Genomic DNA, 20110 nt, shown 5'->3' with positions numbered 1-20110 from the left:
ATAGTCTCCGGACCCACCAAACCTATGGCAGTGTGATGATCCTTCTGAATAGGTGTAACTGGGGAGACCAGGCCGGAGAGAAATGAGTCCTGGGGTAATTCCTTTGGCAACCTATTAATGCTGTCGTCAGCAATGTCTGGGTGCATTTTTGATCTGAAGAGGCGATAGCGCTTTTCAAAAAGTTTTCTGTGGTCATGAGACTAATCCTGGAACCTGAAAGTCATTTCCAGCTTGACCACGCCACCACACTTTCCACAAAGCCACATCTCGTCTGAGTTCCTGGCCCTGGTCAGGGTTCTGAAAACAGCCACAAATGTGTAGTCTCCGAGTGGGCACTTGTTTGTAAGTATTTATTTTCCGGAGCCCACTCAGGAGCAGAGAGAAGTTATAGGCTGTTATAGAGGACGGAACAATGAGTCAAAACAACGCCTCCCCACTTTTACACTAATGCATGGGGGAAATCCCCGGAACGCTAGCGTTTGATTATGAATGAAGATTGCTTTGCGGCAAGAGGGCTGGTGTCGAAAGGCTAGCAAAGACTTGGAGATCCTGGCTTGGTCAGAGTACTAAAACCCACTGGGTACTGTTGAGTCCCACCCAATAAATCTTTCATAAGTAATTTCTGCAGCAAAAATATTGTTGAAAAGTATTTATTTACACCATAGTCATAAACCATTCCTTATCTGAACTTTAGTTAGTGGTTTTGTGTTAGAATAAATCGTTTATATTTTCACAACTATTAAGAGCTAATAACCAAACAAGTCAGCTCCAGTAGCATTATTTACATTCCCATCTGCAATTTGACTACAAAGGTAACACTTTTAAGTCACAAAACAGAGCATACAAAAATATACTTTCTAAAAAAAATTCCAAATATTAATAGGCAGAAATATACAGCCATACTAAACCCAGGGAGTGATGGTTTTTTTTTTCCATAGTAAGGCAACCCATTTACATGCAGACCCTGTAACATTGTCTACATCACACAAGGCACCAAGGACACTTCCAACACAATTGCATGCATCCTACCTAGTTTCAGAGAATATATGTACATCCCCCTTTAAATAAGTTAACCTCTGACTCATTTTGAGATCATAAATGCTTTACTTTTTTTTCCCAAAGGTTCAGAACTTGGAGAACAGTGCACATCAAAAATACACAAAATCTGAATGGATATACACTGAAAAAATAGTCTTTACATTCTCAAACCACTCAAAAAGGAGCAGATATTGCTATGTCCCTCCCATCACATTGCACTTCTGTTCTCTGAGTTTATAATACATATTGCTTAAAGGGTTGAGATGACTAGATAAGCTTTGATTCACTGTTCTAGGGCCACAGAATGCAGCTTTATAAAGGCCATGCTTCACCCACTGTACAGCATCCCCCAAATCAGTCCCAAACCATAAAGTGCACATCAGTTTTGCTTCTGCCATTTTGCTATCCCCACTTGAAGGGATGAGCATCTCCCAACCTACTGTAGAAAAAGTCTCAGATCAATTCTGACATCCAGAGTCAAAAACCTGTAACCAGTCAAAATAAGAGAGGGGAAACAAAACCTAGCCAAACAACCCTTTAAAGTAGGGTCATGCCTCAGCCCTCTAGGCCAGGGACCCCCACCCAACCCCCTTCTGAGCCTCCCCATTACCTTGGGGTGACAGTCAACTCACCTAAGAGAGACTAAGGTGGGCTAACTTTTAGGACCTGCTTCTAGGTGGAAAGGGGTGGGGGCAGTGCTAGGCCCTTTGCCCAACGAAATGAAGAAAGGGCAGGGATGGGTGGTAGTGTTTGTTGTGCAGCTCCAGTGGATGAAGGGCCTCAAGGAGCTGACGTGTCAACCTGAGTCTCATTTCAAGGTGTCCGGTTCCGAGATGAGCAAGGGCCGAGGGACCCTCCACCAACAGTGCTGCTGTTGCTGCCGCACAGGGTCCCCCCAGCCTGTGTGCCCCCAGTGCAGGAGGTGGTGGAGGCGGCCGGCACCGACGAGGAGGGGGCACTGCTCTTGCGTTCCTTCTGCCTCAGGTGGATCTTGGTGTGGCGCTTCCTCTCATCACTCCGGGCAAACTTGCGGCCACAGTAATCACAGGCAAAGGGCTTCTCGCCAGTGTGGGTGCGGATGTGGGTAGTGAGGTGATCACTGCGGCTGAAGTTGCGCATGCAGATCCGACACTGGAAGGGCTTGTGCCCCGTGTGGATTCGGATGTGCCGTGTTAGCTCGTCAGAGCGGGAGAAGCGCCGGTCACAGCCTTCTGCTGGGCACGGGTAGGGCCTCTCATGCACTGGGGTCTTGCTAGGCCTGTTGGGGTACTTTCGAGGCCTCAAAATGGGCCGCAGCGGCAGATGGTGTGGGTTATAGGCAGCGGCAGCGGCAGCTGCGGAGCTGCTGCCAGGTAGCCGGGGTCCCTCGCTGCCTCCACTGGCCCCTGGCCCTGCGGCACCAGCACTGGGCCCTCCCAGGGTAAAGTTGCGGATGGTGGAAAGTGGAGTGAGTGGAGGGGGAACTCGCAGGGAGTCCAGGGGGCAGGGAAAGGGCTTGCGGTCTGGGCCAGCTGCACCATGTAGGTCTCTCTGGCACTGTGATGGGAAAAATCCAGGATAGTCTGGGATCATGGGGAAGAGACCTGGGTCCGTGGCTGGCTTGGGGGACGGGTAGGAAGGAGGTGGTGGGTAGGCCAGAGAGGAGGAGGTGGAGGTTGTGGCTGCCGACAGGAACGCTGAGGGGTCCTGGTAGAGGTCTCCTGCACAGCCAGAATAAGGAGGAGGCGGCGGTGGGGAGTAGAGGTGGTCCAAGTCAGGCTGGGTCTGGGACATAGTGCACACACCCAAGGGTCCAGTGGCCAGTGGGTTGGGGGAGGCAGAGGTGACGCTGGATGAGGCTGTGGTGGAAGCTGGGGAGGTGACCCCTTGCAGGATGCCTGCACTCACAATGTTGATGATGCCTTCTGGGTAGCAGCTAGCACCAGGGTACTGGGGGTCGATGGAGAACTTGCCCATGTAAGTGAAGGTCTGGTTTCGGGGTGCAGAGACGGGAGCAAAGCTGCTGGGATATGGGAGATCCAAGGACCTCTTCTCTCCAGTCATGTCAATGTTGATCATGCCATCTGGGGAGGGGAAAGGAAGTATGGAGGTGGAGCAATGAGAATGCAGCCAAGAATCCCTTCTCACCCCCCTCTCACATGAGTCCAACCCCAAGGCCCAGGATCTTAGCACTGTAGAGCTGAGGCAGAGTTCAACAGGTGAGGAAATTGCGGCCCAAAGACAGCTAGAAGAGGCTAGCCCAAGATCCTACTGTGGCAGTCAGTGACAGTCTAGGATGTAAACTACCTCCAGGAAAGCAGATGAGCTACTCCCAACCCCCATATACAGCCATCTGTGGCTCTAGTCCCCAATAAAAACACCCAAAAATAGTAACAACAGTATTAAAAATTCCCCATCTGCCTGGAACTTCTCTCCCTCTCCTTTGCCTGGGTGGGGGGGTCTCATGGCTGGGGCAGACACCACCCAGAAGACTGATCCAAGCCACTGCCGCGAAGGTGTCAGCCTGAGAGGTGAGCCAAAGAAGGGGGTCAATGATTTCCCAGCTGCTCCCTATCCCAGGTGCCTTCCTTTCCTCCCTCTGCCACTGCTGGAGGGAATCGGGCTCTGCGATGGAAGGCGTCTATAGGTTTCCTTCCCCTTCCAACCTTTTCAGCCTTGCCCGACACCCGCGCGTCCTCGCCCCAGCCCAAAGACAGTGGCAGGGCTTCGGGGAAGGCACGGGGGTTGCGGGAGACCACTTTCCACCGCATCGCCAAGGAGACTCGCGGCAAGGAGACTTGTGCCCGATGGGCCTCCCTCGGCAGCCAGGGGGCCGCTTCCCGCCGTTGCCCGCCCTCCACCTCCTCCTCCCCAACTGGCCAACCCCCTCAATTTCGCGGGCGGCGCGCGGGTGGGGGCGCTCCTGCAGGCCGCAGGGGGAGCGCGCTGCGAGATTTTCCCCGGGTCTCCTCTGCCGAGGAGGGAGCGGCGGACGCTTTCCTCTGGGGCTTCTCCGCCGCTCGGCTCTCCAGACGCGCAGCTTTCCTCCAGAGCCCCGAACTTTCCCGTCACTTTGCCCCTACTCCGGGAGAGGGGAGGCTGGAGTGCGGCCAGCGGAAAGGCCCGCACAAGCCCAGAAGCCTGGTGGGGCACCTCTTCTACTCTCACCCCTCGCCCGCCGGGGACTGGGCGCGCCGCGGCGCACGCACGCTCGCTCGCTGGCAACCTGGTGCATCTGCCCGCGCGTCCAGCTCCAACGCCCGGATCCCCGCTCACGCGGGCTCCTCCTGCACCCCCTTCCATTCTTCAAAGCCAGTTCAGTCAACACCGTCCACCTCGCGCCCCGACCCTCTCCTCCAAGTCCTGCACATGCACCGAAACCCCCCCACCATCTCCGAGCTGCTTGGGTCCCGGTCCGCGAAGGGGACAAGCGGCTTACCTCCGGCCACTCCGTTCATCTGGTCAAAGGGGCCTCCCAGTTCGGCATTGGGGAAGATGGTCACCGACGTCGCGGCGAGGTCCTCCACCGGGTAGATGTTGTCAGACAGCTGGTGCACAAAACCACTGAGAGTTACTGGGATTTTGTCTACGGCCTTGGCGGTCATCATTTGCTCCTCGCACAACCTGGAGACCCAACTCCCTCGCTACCTGGAGTGTCAGAGAAGCCGTTTTGGAGAGGGATTGGACTGAGCCTAGGTAGGTATCTCCTTTTGCCCTCCACACTTAAAAGCAACTACCCACCTAAAAAAAAAAAAATCTAACAAATAAAACTAGCAAACAAGTTGCTTTTTTTTAAGAAGAAAAATGGCTATTTGCCACTGACTCTCTCCTGTGTTCCGGCTGGGAAGCCAGGAGTTGCTGGTGTAGTGTTATTATAACAGTCAGTGTGTCCCCTCGCCGAGCTATTAATCAATTGCTGCTCTCCGGGTTAGACGGAAAGTGTTGCTCTAAGTATTTATGGGCAGGTCCTCAATGTCCGTGACGTCACTGCCCATATATGGACTGAGGAACAGGGCTGGGCCAGGCGGCTTTTGCCGTCACATGGCCGATTTGCATAGGGGCTCGGCTGCGCGGGCTCCTCCGGGCTCGCGACTCCCGGCTCGCAGTCCGCGAGCATCCGCGGGGGTCTGGGGCGCGGGGCCCGAGCCGCAGCCCGGGTCCAGAGCGCAGGGCCGGACGGGGATAGGGCGCGCCACGGGTCCGGCTTAGGCCACTGTGGGAAAGCGATCGGTCCAGGCTGCAGCGCGGCCTCCCGGGCGGGGAGGAATTCCGGTTCTCCGGGACTTTCCAAAAAAGGCGAAGATCCGGTGCCGGCAGCTCCGCCTCCCCAGCCCTTGTTTGGGAGCCATTCCGGAAAATTAAACTTCGGAAAGAAACCGAGCGGAGCCGAGACACTACAGTCAAACCCCTACTCACTTTCTTGGCAGCTCAAAACCGCAAGCAAAAGGAGGCAGAGAAGAAAAAAAAAAAAAGCTGCATGCATTCACGGAAGCTGACTGCTTTTTTCTGAATTACTTGGTGGAAAGAAGTAGCTGGTGATAAGAGTGAATGCGGTATTGCTTTTTTGGAAAGTCTGTTCTATTTATACAGGAGCGAAAACGGAACAGGTTTGGGGTTGTTTGTTTGTTTAAGTATTTTGGGCACTTTGGGGCGGGGGGATAGACCCTAGGAGGAGCAGATAACTGCGGGGAGCTTCGAGAGAAATCCTCAGCCGGAGACACCCCCCCTTCCTCTGCCCGCGCGCTCCCCGCCCCCCTTCAGCTGCTGCGCGGAGCGGGCGCCCTTCCCGGCGCGTCTGGGCGGTCGGCAGTGTGGGGGCGTCCAGATGGAGGCTTGGACACTCACCCTGCCCCGCCACACACGCGCACACACTGTTACACTCACACACGCTCCACTTCCGCTGCATACACTCCTGCCCCCGCCGCCTTCTTCACACACCCACTCGCACACCTTACGCTACACACCTCCCTGTTGACAGCGCGCCCGTGCGCTCGCCTCGCCAACAGAATGTCTGGTCGGCAGAGCGGGCGCCTGGGTTTGCTGAACAGGCTGCTCTGCGAAGACATCCATCCTCACCTTCACTGCCTGTACCTGCCGCCACCGCAGTCATCCACCCCCGAAAGCCTACCCTCCGGAGGTGCGCTCTGCCCGCACCCGAGCGCTACTCCAGAACACACACATGAGAAGGAATATTCTTCCTATCCCTGGCCAAGAGCCACCTTGGGGAGCCGAGCGAGGTCCAGAGTGACAGCAAAGTGACGCTAACGCCAATTTCGAGTCGCCATCACCGTACGCGCTTTTCCCTTTGCGTGTAAAAAAAAAAAAAAAAAAAAAAAAAAAAAAAAAAAAAAAAAAAACTGGCCCCGATGGGAACCTTTCTGCTTAGTTCCCAAAGCAATTTTTAAAAACTTTTCAGAGGTCCGGATAGCGGTGGGTTCTGGCTGGCTGCACAGACCAATTCTATCTCCCGGCGCGCTCCTGGCCTGGCCGGGGCCCCGTAGGAGGTTGGTCTCAATTGCTCAAACCTGGCGAGCGGCCGCCTGCCAGACCCTTTCCCGCCCCCAAAGCAGACAAGGCCTGGCGAGAGCGCGGGACAGCCTCTAGGGCCCGGCCCTGCCCTTTCCCGCAGCGGGCCAGGACGGCCCCAGCCTCGTGGGGGGCCGGGCGGCCGAGAGCCACGGCGCCACGCCGTGGAAGAAGCGCGGCGCTGCAGGCGGTTCTCCGGCCGCTCACCTGCCGCGGCCGCAGCCGCTGAGAGTCCGCTCCCGCCCGGCCCCGCGAGCAGTGGTCAGGACCCCGGGGCGGCGGTGAGCTGCCTCTGCTTCTCCTCCGGCGCTCCGGTTCTCCAACTGCCCGCCGCGAAATTGGTTCTCCCGCGGACGGCCATATTCCTGACTTAAAACGCCCAGAGAAAATTTGGGAAAGTTTCTCGCTTGTGCTGCGCGCTCTTTTCCAATTGAAGATAAAAATTAAATGGGGAAAGGAAGGAAATTGCAGCAAGATTAGCACCCTTGTAGGTACCCCACCCTCGGCAAAAATGTGGAAAGTCCCGTTTCTGAAAAAAGAAAAGAAAGCTGCACTCTTACCACGTGCGCCGGTCCGCTCCGCCTGCGCTCCGGCAGGTCCTGCGGCCCCCGCGCTGACCACCGGCAAGACGACGCCTCGGAGGGGAGCCCGACTCGCATCTCCAGCCCTGAGCCTGAAAGAAGGGGTGGGGGGGACCGAATTATGCAAATATGGGTCGTGGCAGCGGGGCTCGGGTTACGGACCCCGCCGGCCTCCGAGGTAAGGCACCCACCGGTGGCAAGCGCAGGCGCCGCGACTGGTTGCGCTTCGCTCCTCTCCACGCACGTGGGCGGGCGGGTGAGTCGCCGGGGCCGCGGGGCGATGGGCGCCGCTGCCAACCCCGCCGGCGGCCACAGCGCGCCGCCCGGAGGGGGAGCTCCTGGACGCCCCAGTACGGGGCGAGCTGGGCGCAGAGGGCAGGGCGCAGGCTGGGGGCGGCCCCGGAGAGGGTGAGCCGCGCGCTCTCCGCCTGCTGCTCTTCCCGAAGGAGGAGGCTGAGTGGGGGTCAGATGGGGGATGGGACCCCAACGAGGAGAGGCGGGCTCACCCGGCCGGTCAGAGAAGCACGTTAGAGTAAATGGGAGTGACCGACCCTGGAATTATTTGCAGTTTTCCAACAACTCACACCTACTTAAGAGCTGCGCTACGTCAAGCCAGCCGTGCGCCGGGGGTGGGTTGGGGGCAGGGGCAAGCAACAGTTGCAGGGAGGCTATGCAGGCTACCGGGAAGGTGCCTGGGGCCAGTCCTGGGAGGGCTTCCCTGAATCTCCCTTGGAAATGGATCAGTAGATTTCCTCTCTCCCCCTCTCTCTCCCTCTCCCTCCCTCCCTCTTAAGAGTGATAATAGAACAAAGTCTAGGCATACTCATTTCAAGCCAGCCATCCTGAGGATGGGTAATAAGTTCAGAAAGCTGAAGTAACTTACCTAAGTCACGCAGGTGATAAGGGGTGGTGTCCGAACTTGCAACCGGGTCTTCTGACTCCAGGCACAGTGCGCTGGATGCTACATCATTCATATGGGAAAACCCAGTTCCAGAAAGTGAACGGCTCTTTGAGGACTGGGAGCATGGCTTAGCCCACTGGGGAAGAAACAGGTCACCTTAGACAACTTCATTTCTTTTCTCTGGCATTTCGGAAAGGAGGAAAGCTGAGGTCAGGGGTTTCAAAAGGAAGGGACAAGGGACTATCATGGACATACCCCCCTCCCCAAATGAGGGAGAATTTGAGTTCTTGGCCTTTTGCAGCCTGTGTTATGAATGGAGTTACCAGGTTCGCACAAAACCAGCATACTAATAGGCCCTGTAATAAAATAAGCCAATCCCACAGTATCCTTCCTGGAGTGAAGAAGTGAGGAAAAAAGAGGTAGAGACAAATAAAAATCACAAAGGTGTTTACAGAGTAAGATACTGTGCTGGGGTGGGGAGGAAGCGGGAAGGTGGCAGTTGAATACAGAGATGTACCAGGGTCTCTACTTTTAGGCACTTGAGCTTATTCTGATCAAAAGCTGAACAAATAAATGCTTTTCTTTAAAATAGCGTTGTCAAAATGCTCAAGCAAATGGAGTGCTCCAAGATGTATTAGGGTTATTAAAAGAGTAACAAATCGATGCCAGATGCTGATTTGCTTTGTCCTGATTCCAGACCCAGAAAGTAAAAGAGGAAGGAAGCAGAGGTGCCCCTTAGTAGGCTTGCCCTGTGGTGCGGGTGAGGAGGAGGGAAGGCAGCCTGAGGCTCCTGGCTGGCTCTCAGGGTCCACTCTGAGTGCTTTTCAGCTTTTTTTCCACAGTGTGGACTTGAGAATCACAATCAGCCATGAGGCATGTCACAAATAATTTGGTAACATTTGCGTTTTGATTTATTAAGAAACACTTCTGAACATCATTATCGACTATTCCTATTATCATGTCATTTCCACTCACTTCCATTCTCACTGCCACTGGAGTGAGAAAGAAGTGTCAGAGTTGCTCTTAACCGTGGACACACGCAAGGGTGTGGATCCTGAACTCAAATGGCATAGGACATGTGAACCTCAGTGATAAACAGGCTAATTTCCAACTCTGCCACATGGCGAAGCCTTCCTTAAAGGTGCCCCTGTGTGCTGAGAAAACTGATAAATGCCTCCCTACATTCAGCATCTCACTACAAATCTGGTAATCCCAGAGGCTATAAACCAAACCGAGATTATGCCAGTCAAAGTTGTTGGGAAGCCTGAGAGAACGATTGCTTCACACCAGTCCAATGTGCAACCAAAGCCTTGTTTTGTCGGCACAAATAATCTGGACGGGGGAAGTAAGACCCCTGTGATCTTATTTTGTAGCAGCGGCAGCACTGGCCTAAACAGAAGGTGCTCAGGTTCCCTTTAGGGTGAACTATTGTAGGTCAACAGATATTTCTTGAGCATCTACTACGTGTCAAGACTGTGCCAAACCCTGGGCTACAGTGGTGCCTAAAACCAGGGCCTGGTTCCCACCCTCCAGGGAGCTTGCAGTCAATTGCACAAATATACAGTTGTAAACAACGACAGTGTTTGACCCCAATGAAGAAAAAAAACAAAGGATCTAACTGAATCTAGGAGGTTGAGGAAGGCTTCTCTAATCTAAGCAGAGATCTGAAGAATGTGCAAAGGATTAGGGGAAGGTTAGTGGATAGAGCACACCAGGGAGAAAAAGCCCATGCGGAAAGGCCCTGAGGTGGGGGGAAGCAAAGTGCATTTGTGGAATAAAGAAAATTCAATGTCGGTGGAAACCTCCAGTCAGTCTTCTGTGCCTAGTGTACTGGAGCTGAGGGTAGCCAATACAGTCAGGCTTCCTGAAAACCCCTTCCCTTTTCCCAACCCTCAACAGATTTTAACCGCTACGACTGTCCTTTTTCTCTGCCATTATCTTTTCTGGATAATGATAATGGCATTATAATTTGTACATTTGAGATTTTTTTTTAACCACTCAGCTTCTGCAACATGCCAACAAGATTTCAGCAAGAAAAGAAAACATATACAGAAATGCTTATTGGCATCAGCATTCTGCTTCAGTGACAGTCTTAATGAAATAACATTCCTTAGTTGTCAATTTCTCAATACGGAAATGACAGACAATGCGAATTTGGTCCCATTTAAAATGAATAGAGGGGAGAAGTGCAGTCTTTCTAGTAGAAACACATCATGTCAAATCTACAGATCACTTTAGCATTGCTGGCAAAGAATAAATGGTAAATTAATGCATTACTTATCACCATTAAGACAAGATACATGTCAACTTAGGGTCCAGGTTAATAAATGATAGTCTGTCAGTCTGGTCATTAAGGCTCAAAGCAAAATCTCCATTCCAAATCACATCGTTTTATGCCCTTAAATTTAAAATCCTTCAACTTACATATTTAATTGTGCAGAAAATGAGGTTCACTACAACTAGGGTATTCCTGGATTTTTTTAAAGCACATATCACTAGCCTGCTTACATTACCAGATTACAGGAAGCAATTTTTCTTTTTCCAGATAATGCCAGACATCCTATAGAAGCTTTGTTTTTATATTGAGAAAAGGACAGAGCAAATCAGTGCACCTAGTTGTCAGAGCAGTTCTTTTTCAGCATTTAAACCAAAAAAGAAAAAAACCCCAAACATTTCATTTTTCAAGTGAATAATCTTGATAAGAATGGTCACTATTTCTTGTGGTTATTAAATGAGCTCTGGAGGCCCATCTGGTCTGGGTTCAGATCCTAGGCTGAGTTCAAATCCTAGATCCTGGGTTCAAATCCTAACTCTGACAGTACCTGGCTGTGTGTTCTTAACTAAGTCATATAATTTTTCTGTGCCTCAGTTTCCTCAACTATAAAGTGGACAAAATAATTATACGTGTCTCATGGGTGTACTGAGGATTAAATACAGTGATGTACATAAAGCACAGAGCATACCGTTTAGTACATACTACATATTCACTAATCGTTAGCTATTAAATCATTACTATTATGGAACACCCACTTGGCAAAAAGACACTGAACTCTGTTTTTCTCAGTTCACTGCCTTATTCCTCACACCCACCTTGAAAAATAAGGCTGTTTATTCCTATTTTACAGATGAGGGAACAAAGGCTCAAAGGAGATACCCAAGTTCGCACAGATAGGAAGTGGCAGAGCTAGAATATGAACTCAGTTCTCTCACTTGCCAGAGCCCACGTCTTTCAAGTACATCATGTGATACAGAGCAGCCTATAGTAGACAAAGATAAAGCAGATAAAGCATAAGAGTAGCTATACTTCAAATATTGACACATGAAGTATTCATAATATTTATTCTTGAATTCTGAGTTTCCTCTTCCAAGAATAATGATTCTAGCGTTACTGAGGAGGTCCAGGTTTAGGTTGTAAGGAGAAAAGCTAACCCAGAAATCAGCACTTATATGCATGTAACTTATAATAAGCTGTACCCTTGTGGAAAACGTCATCTGAACTTGGAAAGCCAAGTTCCACATTAATAATTATTGAATTGACATAACACCCTTTTTTTCCCAGGGAGATCAAAATGACTAACAATAACACTGTCACTTTTCCACGGAGGTTTGGAAATGTGGAATAGAAATTTTAGATTTAGGAAGAGTGGTTTAGAGAGTGACCTGCAAAATCTGGAGATGGTGTTAGAAGAGACACATTCTTAGCCTTGGTGTCACCCACATAGGGGACTTGCCTTGTGTTGGTGTCTTACGTATTCTCTCTGCTGTTACTTTTTCAACTCCCTTATAAATCCCCTGAAGGCAGGGACCTTGAAGGGTGTTCTCCCTGTCTGTGCTCCAGTAAGCAGAGTTCTGGATAGAAACCCAAGATACACCTTCCCAGCAGTGAGAGGGAATGAAGCCTGGCCATCTGAGATTTTCATATGCTATCTTGCCAGAGAACTCCTAATTAACTAATTCTACCCAGTCCACAGCATGTTATGTCTAATGGTTTCTCCAGGAGATGTTGGATTTCAGAGCAAGGACATGGACCCCAGAAAACATCGTCTGGGGATGTTAAGGGTTTGTCCTCAGGTATTTCCTTTATTGGAGATTTAAATCATGAAGTTCTGAGCGCCACCCTCTGATGTCAGCATAGGGAGTGCCACTGATGTGGTGGCAGCCAGCAGTGAAAACCACTTCACAGATGTCTACCCGGAGCCCTGTTCAAGCCCTCCCACCCTCCTCCCTGACTCCTCCCTTCCTGTACAACTGGTCACAGATGCAGGGCAATGCAAGGAGCTGGTGAATGGAAAGGACTCAGGGCAAGGAACCCCAAGACTCCCTTAGCAGTTCTGCCCCTGCCACTTGACTGATGGTATTCTCCTGGGTTGGTGGTTGACGCTGGGAGGATCCAGCTATGCTTGCTCCACTCACACCACTCCAGCCTTTGGTGGGAGCCTTCCCCGGGTCTGATGATACATCTTAACTATCTGCCACAAAGATATAGAAACATCACATCCCCGCATGCCTGCCCAGAATTTTAAACAGCGTCCAAAGAGGCCACAATGTTTCGAAAGAGTTTAAGTTTTCACTATTTTGAATGAGAAAGGTAGTCGGGGCAGAGGTAAAGGATTGGTTAAAGGAAAATACCAGCAGCTGTGCTGAGGGCAGCACTGTGTAGTGGGAAAAGCACTCAATTGGGAATTAGGCTCAATGGTGGCTCTCCATAATAATAATGTTCTCAATAATAATAATAATGATGGCTAATATTTATTGAGCATTTAAGGGTACTAAGCTCTCTGCTGACTATGTTCCCTTATCTCTTAGTCTACCAACCACCCCACGAAGCAAATATCATTACTGTTTTCACTTTGCAGATGAGGAAACTGAGTCACCAAAGCCCACACTACAGAGCTAATTAAGTGGAGGTTCCAAGATGTGACCCCAAGCAGTCTGACTCCATCACTTGGGCTCCTAGTACCTACCCTAGCCTGTGAACTAGACAAGCCACTTAACCTCTGTGAACCTCTTTACACTGGGGTTGGACATTTCTACCTCAACTGCCCTTGGCCAGAGAATTGTGGTGAATCAAAAGAAAAGGACTAAAAACATGTTCTGAAAAGCAGGACACACACTTCACATCTAATTGTCTCTCAGGGTGATCATTTGGGATGCTGGACCTTCAATGGCAGAGGTGAATGTAGGTTGGGATGGGATAGGAGGTGACGCTTATGATTCCAGGACAGGGACAAGCCATCAACTATTGAACTGAACTTCTAATCTGTTTGCTTGCTGACCAGTTCTAAAGCCCTTCAAACAGATCTCTTTATCCCCCCTCACATTGGAGCGTGGTCCAGATCTGTGTTCTCCTTTTCATCTGGAGATGGGGTTGGAGAAGGTGTCTACTGGCACCTTGGGGCCTTTGGAAAGAGTCCTTGGCAGGTCTGCTTCTCCTGATGCTAATCACAGGCCTAGACACATGGTCACACTCCTTCTTGGATGCTAATAATTAACTAGAAAGCATGTTTCTGCTCAAGGGCTGTTGTATCTGAGAGAATATTGTGGTTACAATGCATTCACCACTGGGGAGCAGAACAATTTCAATCAATGGCCTTGTAAGCACACGATCAGAGCCTCCCCAGAGACCTGGCAACTCTCAGCCTTTTCGAATTCTAAAGGTTGCTTTTTAAAAATATGATTATTTAATCAACAGCCCGTGGAAACTTCAAAAAGAGGAAAATGGGAACAATTTAGATCCTTTCTTCTGTTTGGATTTTATGAAACAAGAGACACCAAAGAAATGACCAGAGTGACCATTTTAATCCCTTCATCTGTTACTCAGAAATCCTAAGGATGCCTTGACCAGAGACATATTTCCTCGCTTTTCCTGCATTTCAGGCCTGTCATCAAAAACTCTCTCATATAATGGCAACTTGAATGGAATGTTACGCCCAAAATGGAAAACGATATCCAGAAACCCAGTATGTAGGTATCGTAGGTAAAAGCTGGGTGGTTCTAGTTGAGCCGGAGTGGGCTTGACTCCGTCCACTCCATACAAGTTACCTGGGGTCGGAAGCCACTGCTGTGACGTGTAGAGCTAGCCCACAACGTGCTGGGGCTGGGGCTGGCTTAGAAAGGGGAACTAGAGAGCAAATGAAGATATAGGGATGGGCCTGTCTCGCTTTCAAATATTAGGACAAGCTCATGGTGTTTTGTTAATCCATTCAGTGAGTATCTATTAAGTACCTAGTATATGCCTGGTACTATGCTAGATGCTTGGGATGTATCAGTGAACAGAACTCCCTGTCTTTATGTAGCTTACAGCCTGAAAATTCTTGTGAATTTAATTCCAAGAACTAAAAAAAAAATGGAAACCTCTGTAGTTCTTTGCCTGTCTTCAGCCAGAACCATGTTTAAGCCACCCACACTCAAGTACAAATCTCTCCTAAGGTCATTAGAGAAAGGATACCAAACTTGCTTTAGTAACACATTTTGGTGTTTAATATTCTTGTAAGACATTCTTCAGAGTTAGAGAACCCACCCTTTTATTATGCATTTATTTTGTTTTCTCCTCAAGAGACATAAAAGAAGTTAGTCATGATAGTCTGAGCAAGAACCAGTTAGTTACAGGCTGGAATATAGCCCTCAGCCTTTTCTATTTCACATGGAAAAATCTCCATTTCTATAGTTTATTCTTATAATTTTTGCCTTTTGATCCTTTCACCTCATCTCTTTGATGAATTTCCTAATTCCTCAAACTTCCCAGCACTCATAAAGCCTAATAAGACATTTTATGGGCACTCTACCCTTTCCAAGTCCCCTTCATAAACATTACTTCCTTTGGGCCTCAAATATAAGCCCGTGATGTTGGCAAGGCCACGTTCACCTTTCCCACTGTACACAGAGACCCAGAGAGACTAAGTGACTTCCCTAAGGTCACACAGGTAGTAAGGAGGCAAAGCTCACATTCCTAGCCAAGTCTGCTGGTGCTGATGTTGAGAGTTCTGTCTGTCTAATGCAAGCCTCAACTACTGGTTGGGAAGGCCCAGGCATGTGAATGCTTGTGAAATCCCTGAGACACTTTTATGGCTGCTGGCCAGTTAACATTTAGGTCATGTGTCTATTCCCTAGGTGTGTACTGACCCTGTTCTGTTCCTCCATGTCATTTTATTCCCAGTGGGTAAAGACTGGTAGCATGAAGTTAAACAACAACAACCAGATGCTAGGGTTCTAGGTCATCAAAGGCAATTTGGGGCCACCAGCCTCACGTCCATCCCCTGTAGTTCTCATTTGTCTCATTTCTGTGAGGTTGGCAACTGACTCACCGATTACCACCCTCTGGATTATCAGCCTGTGGTGCAGTCAGAAGGGATTCTCATCTCTGTGGGGTGGGTTAAGTGTGGTTGGGTGTACCCTGCTGGGGTGACCAGCCTGACCAAGGGAGGAGATAAATTCACAAGCTTCATCAACAGAAGGCCTTGGTGGTTTTGTTTGTTCTAGGCTTAGCTAACCTCTGCCACCGTCTGCCCAGAGATGATCACAGTAGTATTTCTAGGTAAAATCTTTTGCGTTTGTGGCTAAAATTTGGCCAATTTTAACTTGTTTGTCCAAGAGGTAACAGTGCCCTCTCTTCTCATTCTTGCCCACAAGGGTCATTAATACAATGGGAGGAGCTGACTTGCAGACCCAGGAATTGGCCAGTAATTGTCCTGGTCCATCTTCAGATCTGGCTCATCAGAATCCTAGTCCCAAGAATCTGTTTTAATCTGTTTTGCCTATTACAATTTTTAAAAAATCCATACTCCTTACCACCCCCTATGCGTCCTTGTGTCACCTGGCCTTGACCTCCCCTCTGATCACAGCTCCTTCCTCTTTCCCCACACCTCACCAGGCTCAGCCACGTCTTAAACAGCTCAAGCTGCCTCCCATCTCAGAAGCTGTGTGCTCACTCCTCCCTTTGTCTAGGACGATTCCTGCCCCAGCCCTTTTATCATCCCATGTCTAGTCCTTCTGCTATAGACGAAACGTTTGTGTCCCCCCCAACCCAAATTCATATGTTGAAACCCAAGGCCCAATGTGATGGTATTAGGAGGTAGGGGCTTTGGGTGGGGCTTAGGTCATGAAGGTAGAGTCCTCATGAATGGGATTAGCACTCTTATAAAAGAAACCCCAGAGAGCTCCCTTGCCCCTTCCACCATGTAAGGACACAGTGAAAAGACAGCCATCTGTGAACCAGAAAGTGGGCTCTCACCAGACAATCTGTTGGTGCCTTGATCGTGGACTTCCCAGCCTCTAGTACTGTGAGAAAAAAATCTTCTGTTGTGTATCAACTACCCAGTTTACAGTATTTTGTTAAGGCAGCCCAAAAGGACATCTTATTTAGATCTCAGCATAAGCCTTCCCTTTCCCAGCCCTCTCCACTCTTCCCCAGTCACCCTGTCCGTTACGTGCACTGTTCTTGGTGCTGAGCATACAAGAGGGTAAGGACCATAGCCTTCTTGACCATCACTGTGTGCTCAGAACCAAGAACAGTGCTAGGATAGAGGAGTGTGAAGTAAGCACTTGCTGAATGAATGGAACGAATGAGCAATGATCAGCCAAGTTTGGGATCCAATGACTTAGTATGGTCCCTTTCCCTCCCTACATGCCAGTTGCCTCATTTGTAGAAAGGGGGTATTAGCCTATGTGACGTCTAAAGCCCCATGCAGCTTTGGCTATATGGGGAGCATGAGGGCTGTAGCCTCAACATCACCCCACACTGGACTGTGCTTTCCTAGGCAAGGCAGCATCTCAAATCATGATAAAGCAAAGCAGATTAGGCCCATAGAAGAGGCCTCCCTCTTTCTACAAAGAAAAAAAAAATCAGTCTCTGCTTTTCCTAGGAATTCTGACAGGAATTGTTCTCCATGAAATCTTTTTGATTGAATCCTGTTGCCTTGCTCATGCCAAGGCATTTGCAAATGGATGGAACAAATCCATTTTCAGATATATACATGAGCTATGCTTAGAAGGTAGACTTAACTTAGTTGTAACTGCTGGGGTCTTTTTTTACTTTTATAAATAATGGTGATTTATCTTTTTTTGATCTTCAGGTAAGACCTTAGGATTCCATTAACTCTTTTAAGTGGTTGTTCTGTTTAAAATGATATAGAATATAATGGAAAGGAGGCAGTTAATAAGGGGAAAAGAAATTATTTTCTACCTAATTAGAGCACAGAAACTTAAAGCAACTTGTATTCTTTGGTCTAAGGCACTTAGGACTGCATGTTGGTTTTGAATGAATACTCCTAAATTTCAGTAAGTAAATACCATTATTATCAACATTTGGCTTTGAATACACTAATGGAACTCCTGTGGGATTACTTTAATTTCAATGATGTATTTTAATTTGGGCTATAGAAATGAAACTACAGCTTATATAATTTTTTAAAAATCAAGAATAAGTTGATCAAGAATAGGTTGGCTTAATTGGGGCCTGGTTACTTAAAAACACACACACAAATGAAAAAACGGATGTGTAAAGAAAGAAGTCAATTTTTGTATTGTCATGTTCCAAAAGAATCAGAAATGTCAGGTGTGAATTATATTGTAACTGACAGTTTTACAAATGTCATCTGTTAGAATTGGGGGGCCAGTGCTGGCAAAATAATCCACTAAATATTTTTGAGACCTAGTGGGTGCTAGGCCCTGTGCCAGAAGTTAGGGAATGGGAGATGAATTAGACAGTATCCCTGTCTCTCGGAACAAATGGTCCAGGAAAGAAGTAAGGCAAGTGCACAAGGAAAAGGAATGCAAGAAGGTCATGGTAGGTATTATCAGGCAAACTCTCAAAATGTTGAAAAATTTTGCTATGGGGTCCCAGGAAGGGCAAGAACAGTCACACGTGTGGTAGTGGAGATCAGATAAGGCAAAACGCTTGAAGGTCACTCATTTTCCAGACTTAGCCATGTCCTTCAGAGCTCAGTACACCTTTCTACGCTATACCTACTACTGTGGCATGGCTGTGAGAGATGACCAATAAACACTGACAGATCGATTGATCGATTGATCAATTGATACTCAATAAAAGATAAAAAAACATACTCCAAACATATGCTGTAGCAGCCAGTTGGTAGAATTAGTGGATCCTGGAGACTTAAAGATGGATAAAAAGTTTGGCTACTGTAGTTGCAGACCCATAAATGCAAGTTCTGTACGTATTTATCATCTTTAATTTTCTGGCCAAAGATTATTGAACCCAGTCAAGAAAGGAGAAATCTGCATTTGTGCAGCCTACTCAGAAATGAAGGAGGTTGCATTTAGCAGCAGCTAAACTTTCCTTTCCATCAGAGTACGCTGAGAATTACTTCACAGATACCTCACCAAAAATGGTTATGTGGTCTGTGAGGGGAGAAGATGGGCCCTGAATTGTGCTGGCTTGGTTTTACAAAGTAGATAGCAATAAAAGTTTAGCCTTATGCACAGGGCTGGCAGTCCAGAAGACCCCCCAGGATGTGCCAGGCCCTTAAGGACAGGGTTTTCTCACCCACCCCAAACACTGGTCCCCGGACTCTCCATATTTGCTCCCCCATCAGCTGATCAGCTTTGACCTGCACACACTGTGCAGACAGCTCTTCCCTGGGATCCAGAGCCCCTGTTAGAAATGAACCATGAGGAACTTTCAACCTGCACATTTTAGTTTATCACCTCTGCTTGCACATCCACAGGGCTCCTGGATGGAACGGGAACCCAGAACTCACTTGAGCTGCAGCTGGGGGAGGGGGGAAGCCCATTCTATGGCGGGTGGTCTTTTGCATTAGGCTGAGGGACCAGGAATTAGAAACTTGGAGGACACAGTGACTTAACCCTTACGCTACCACTGCCTTTTACTCTGCCTCAATGAGAACCAGGGGAAGTTAAGCAATGAGAGTCTCATGATACGGCAGTTGACAGGAAAGAAAAAAACCTGTCTCTGACCCTGGATCTCAAAGTTTCCATTTGGAGTAAATTTTCAGAATGGAAAATTGATTATTTAAACTTCAAAGAATTTTTTTAAAAAGAATGGACTTTTGTTGGTTCTGTCTCAGTGATTTTAATTAACTTTCGGAAGTCTACAGTAATAACTGTTAACCCATGATGCTATTATAGATAAAATGTGATGGGCATAGATAAAATTAAATGTTAATTGGCATAATTACCCAGCTAATATTTTAAGATTTGTTATCTATATGTCTATTCCTTTACCTTATTGTACATTCTAGTTCAATATGAAGATTAAGAAAAAGAACTTTCTCTTCATCTGCACTGAGTTATTTTTCACTTTGAGTTTGCTAGTTATTAGTCAGAGAGGATAATAATAATTTTTCTTAAAGTTCAGGCTGCAGCTGAGAATTTCCAAATTTCTTTGAGTCACCTCTGGAGCAGACAAGTCATTTATCCCCAAACCTCAGAGTCAGACACTGTGCCAGGAAGGGGATCCAGGATTCCCCACGTTTAACACCAAACACCAGTACCATGACCTCCTCACCATGTGAGATGGCTATCCTTGGCTAGTCAGTGTGAGCTGCTGGGTCCCTTTAAGCAGGGCTCTGAGAGGGTTCTAATTTTCATGTTCCTCAAACCAGTAGCTTCCATGTTCCTACCTCAGCATCACTGGACACCTGATGCCCCCAACCTATGTTCTACTGCCCAACAGTGACAGACATTCATCAGCTGCACAGGAAAATATGTACAGGTTACTGTGCAGAAAATGCCCAGTGTAAGGGCTTGGACCATTAGGAGATCCAGCTTCTAGTCCCTATTCCTCCAATAGCATTTGAACCATGGAATCTCAGTGTGGCTTGGTGCTAGGTCATTCAAATGTCAGTCATTTTTATTTTATTTTGCCCTATTATTAACTTTGTACTTTTCTTTAAATGATTTATTTTAATAAATAAATATATTTTTTAAATAAATCTTTATGTTACTACTGCAAAACAGAAATTTGTCTTGTTTGATTTAAATTTTTAAAACATCATAAGAATAAATATATTGGAGTTTCCAGCCAACACAGTAAAATGGCTATTGAAGTTCAGCCTCTGGGAGTAAAAAGGATTAAATATGGTGAACAGGAGCTGGCTCACTACTT

General features: G+C 48.2%; 1 protein-coding gene across 2 annotated transcripts; it reads right to left on the bottom strand.

The window, feature by feature from the left end:
- Nucleotides 1-641: 641 nt before the first annotated feature.
- Nucleotides 642-7326, bottom strand: EGR2 (early growth response 2). 2 transcript variants are annotated; one of them, XM_059051987.2, is made up of 4 exons: nucleotides 7316-7326; nucleotides 7104-7216; nucleotides 4457-4565; nucleotides 648-3101 (listed from the first exon to the last, which is right to left on the bottom strand). In XM_059051987.2, exons 2-4 carry the CDS (start codon nucleotides 7200-7202, stop codon nucleotides 1852-1854), a joined length of 1458 nt encoding a protein of 485 aa, XP_058907970.1. In that variant the 5' UTR covers nucleotides 7203-7216; nucleotides 7316-7326; the 3' UTR covers nucleotides 648-1851. The 2 variants fall into 2 exon arrangements, with proteins under 2 accessions (XP_066883581.1, XP_058907970.1); XM_067027480.1 differs by lacking the exons at nucleotides 7104-7216; nucleotides 7316-7326 and adding an exon at nucleotides 4666-5074 and having other exon boundaries at nucleotides 642-3101.
- Nucleotides 7327-20110: the final 12784 nt, after the last annotated feature.

This window comes from Kogia breviceps, chromosome 2 (genome assembly GCF_026419965.1).
Source record: "Kogia breviceps isolate mKogBre1 chromosome 2, mKogBre1 haplotype 1, whole genome shotgun sequence".
In the NCBI taxonomy this organism is placed as follows: Eukaryota; Metazoa; Chordata; class Mammalia; order Artiodactyla; family Physeteridae; genus Kogia; species Kogia breviceps.
Note: the sequence above shows the minus strand (reverse complement) of the source record. Positions and strands in the feature narration are given on the sequence as shown.

Excerpts from the sequence above, each read along its gene's own strand:
- EGR2 (XM_059051987.2), bottom strand. The coding sequence starts at position 7,202 with ATGCGAGTCGGGCTCCCCTCCGAGGCGTCGTCTTGCCGGTGGTCAGCG. Across the intron at positions 4,566-7,103 it reads GGAGCGGACCGGCGCACGTG|CTGTCTGACAACATCTACCC; the intron begins GTAAGAGTGCAG and ends TTTGTGCACCAG. Across the intron at positions 3,102-4,456 it reads GATGAACGGAGTGGCCGGAG|ATGGCATGATCAACATTGAC; the intron begins GTAAGCCGCTTG and ends TCCCCTCCCCAG.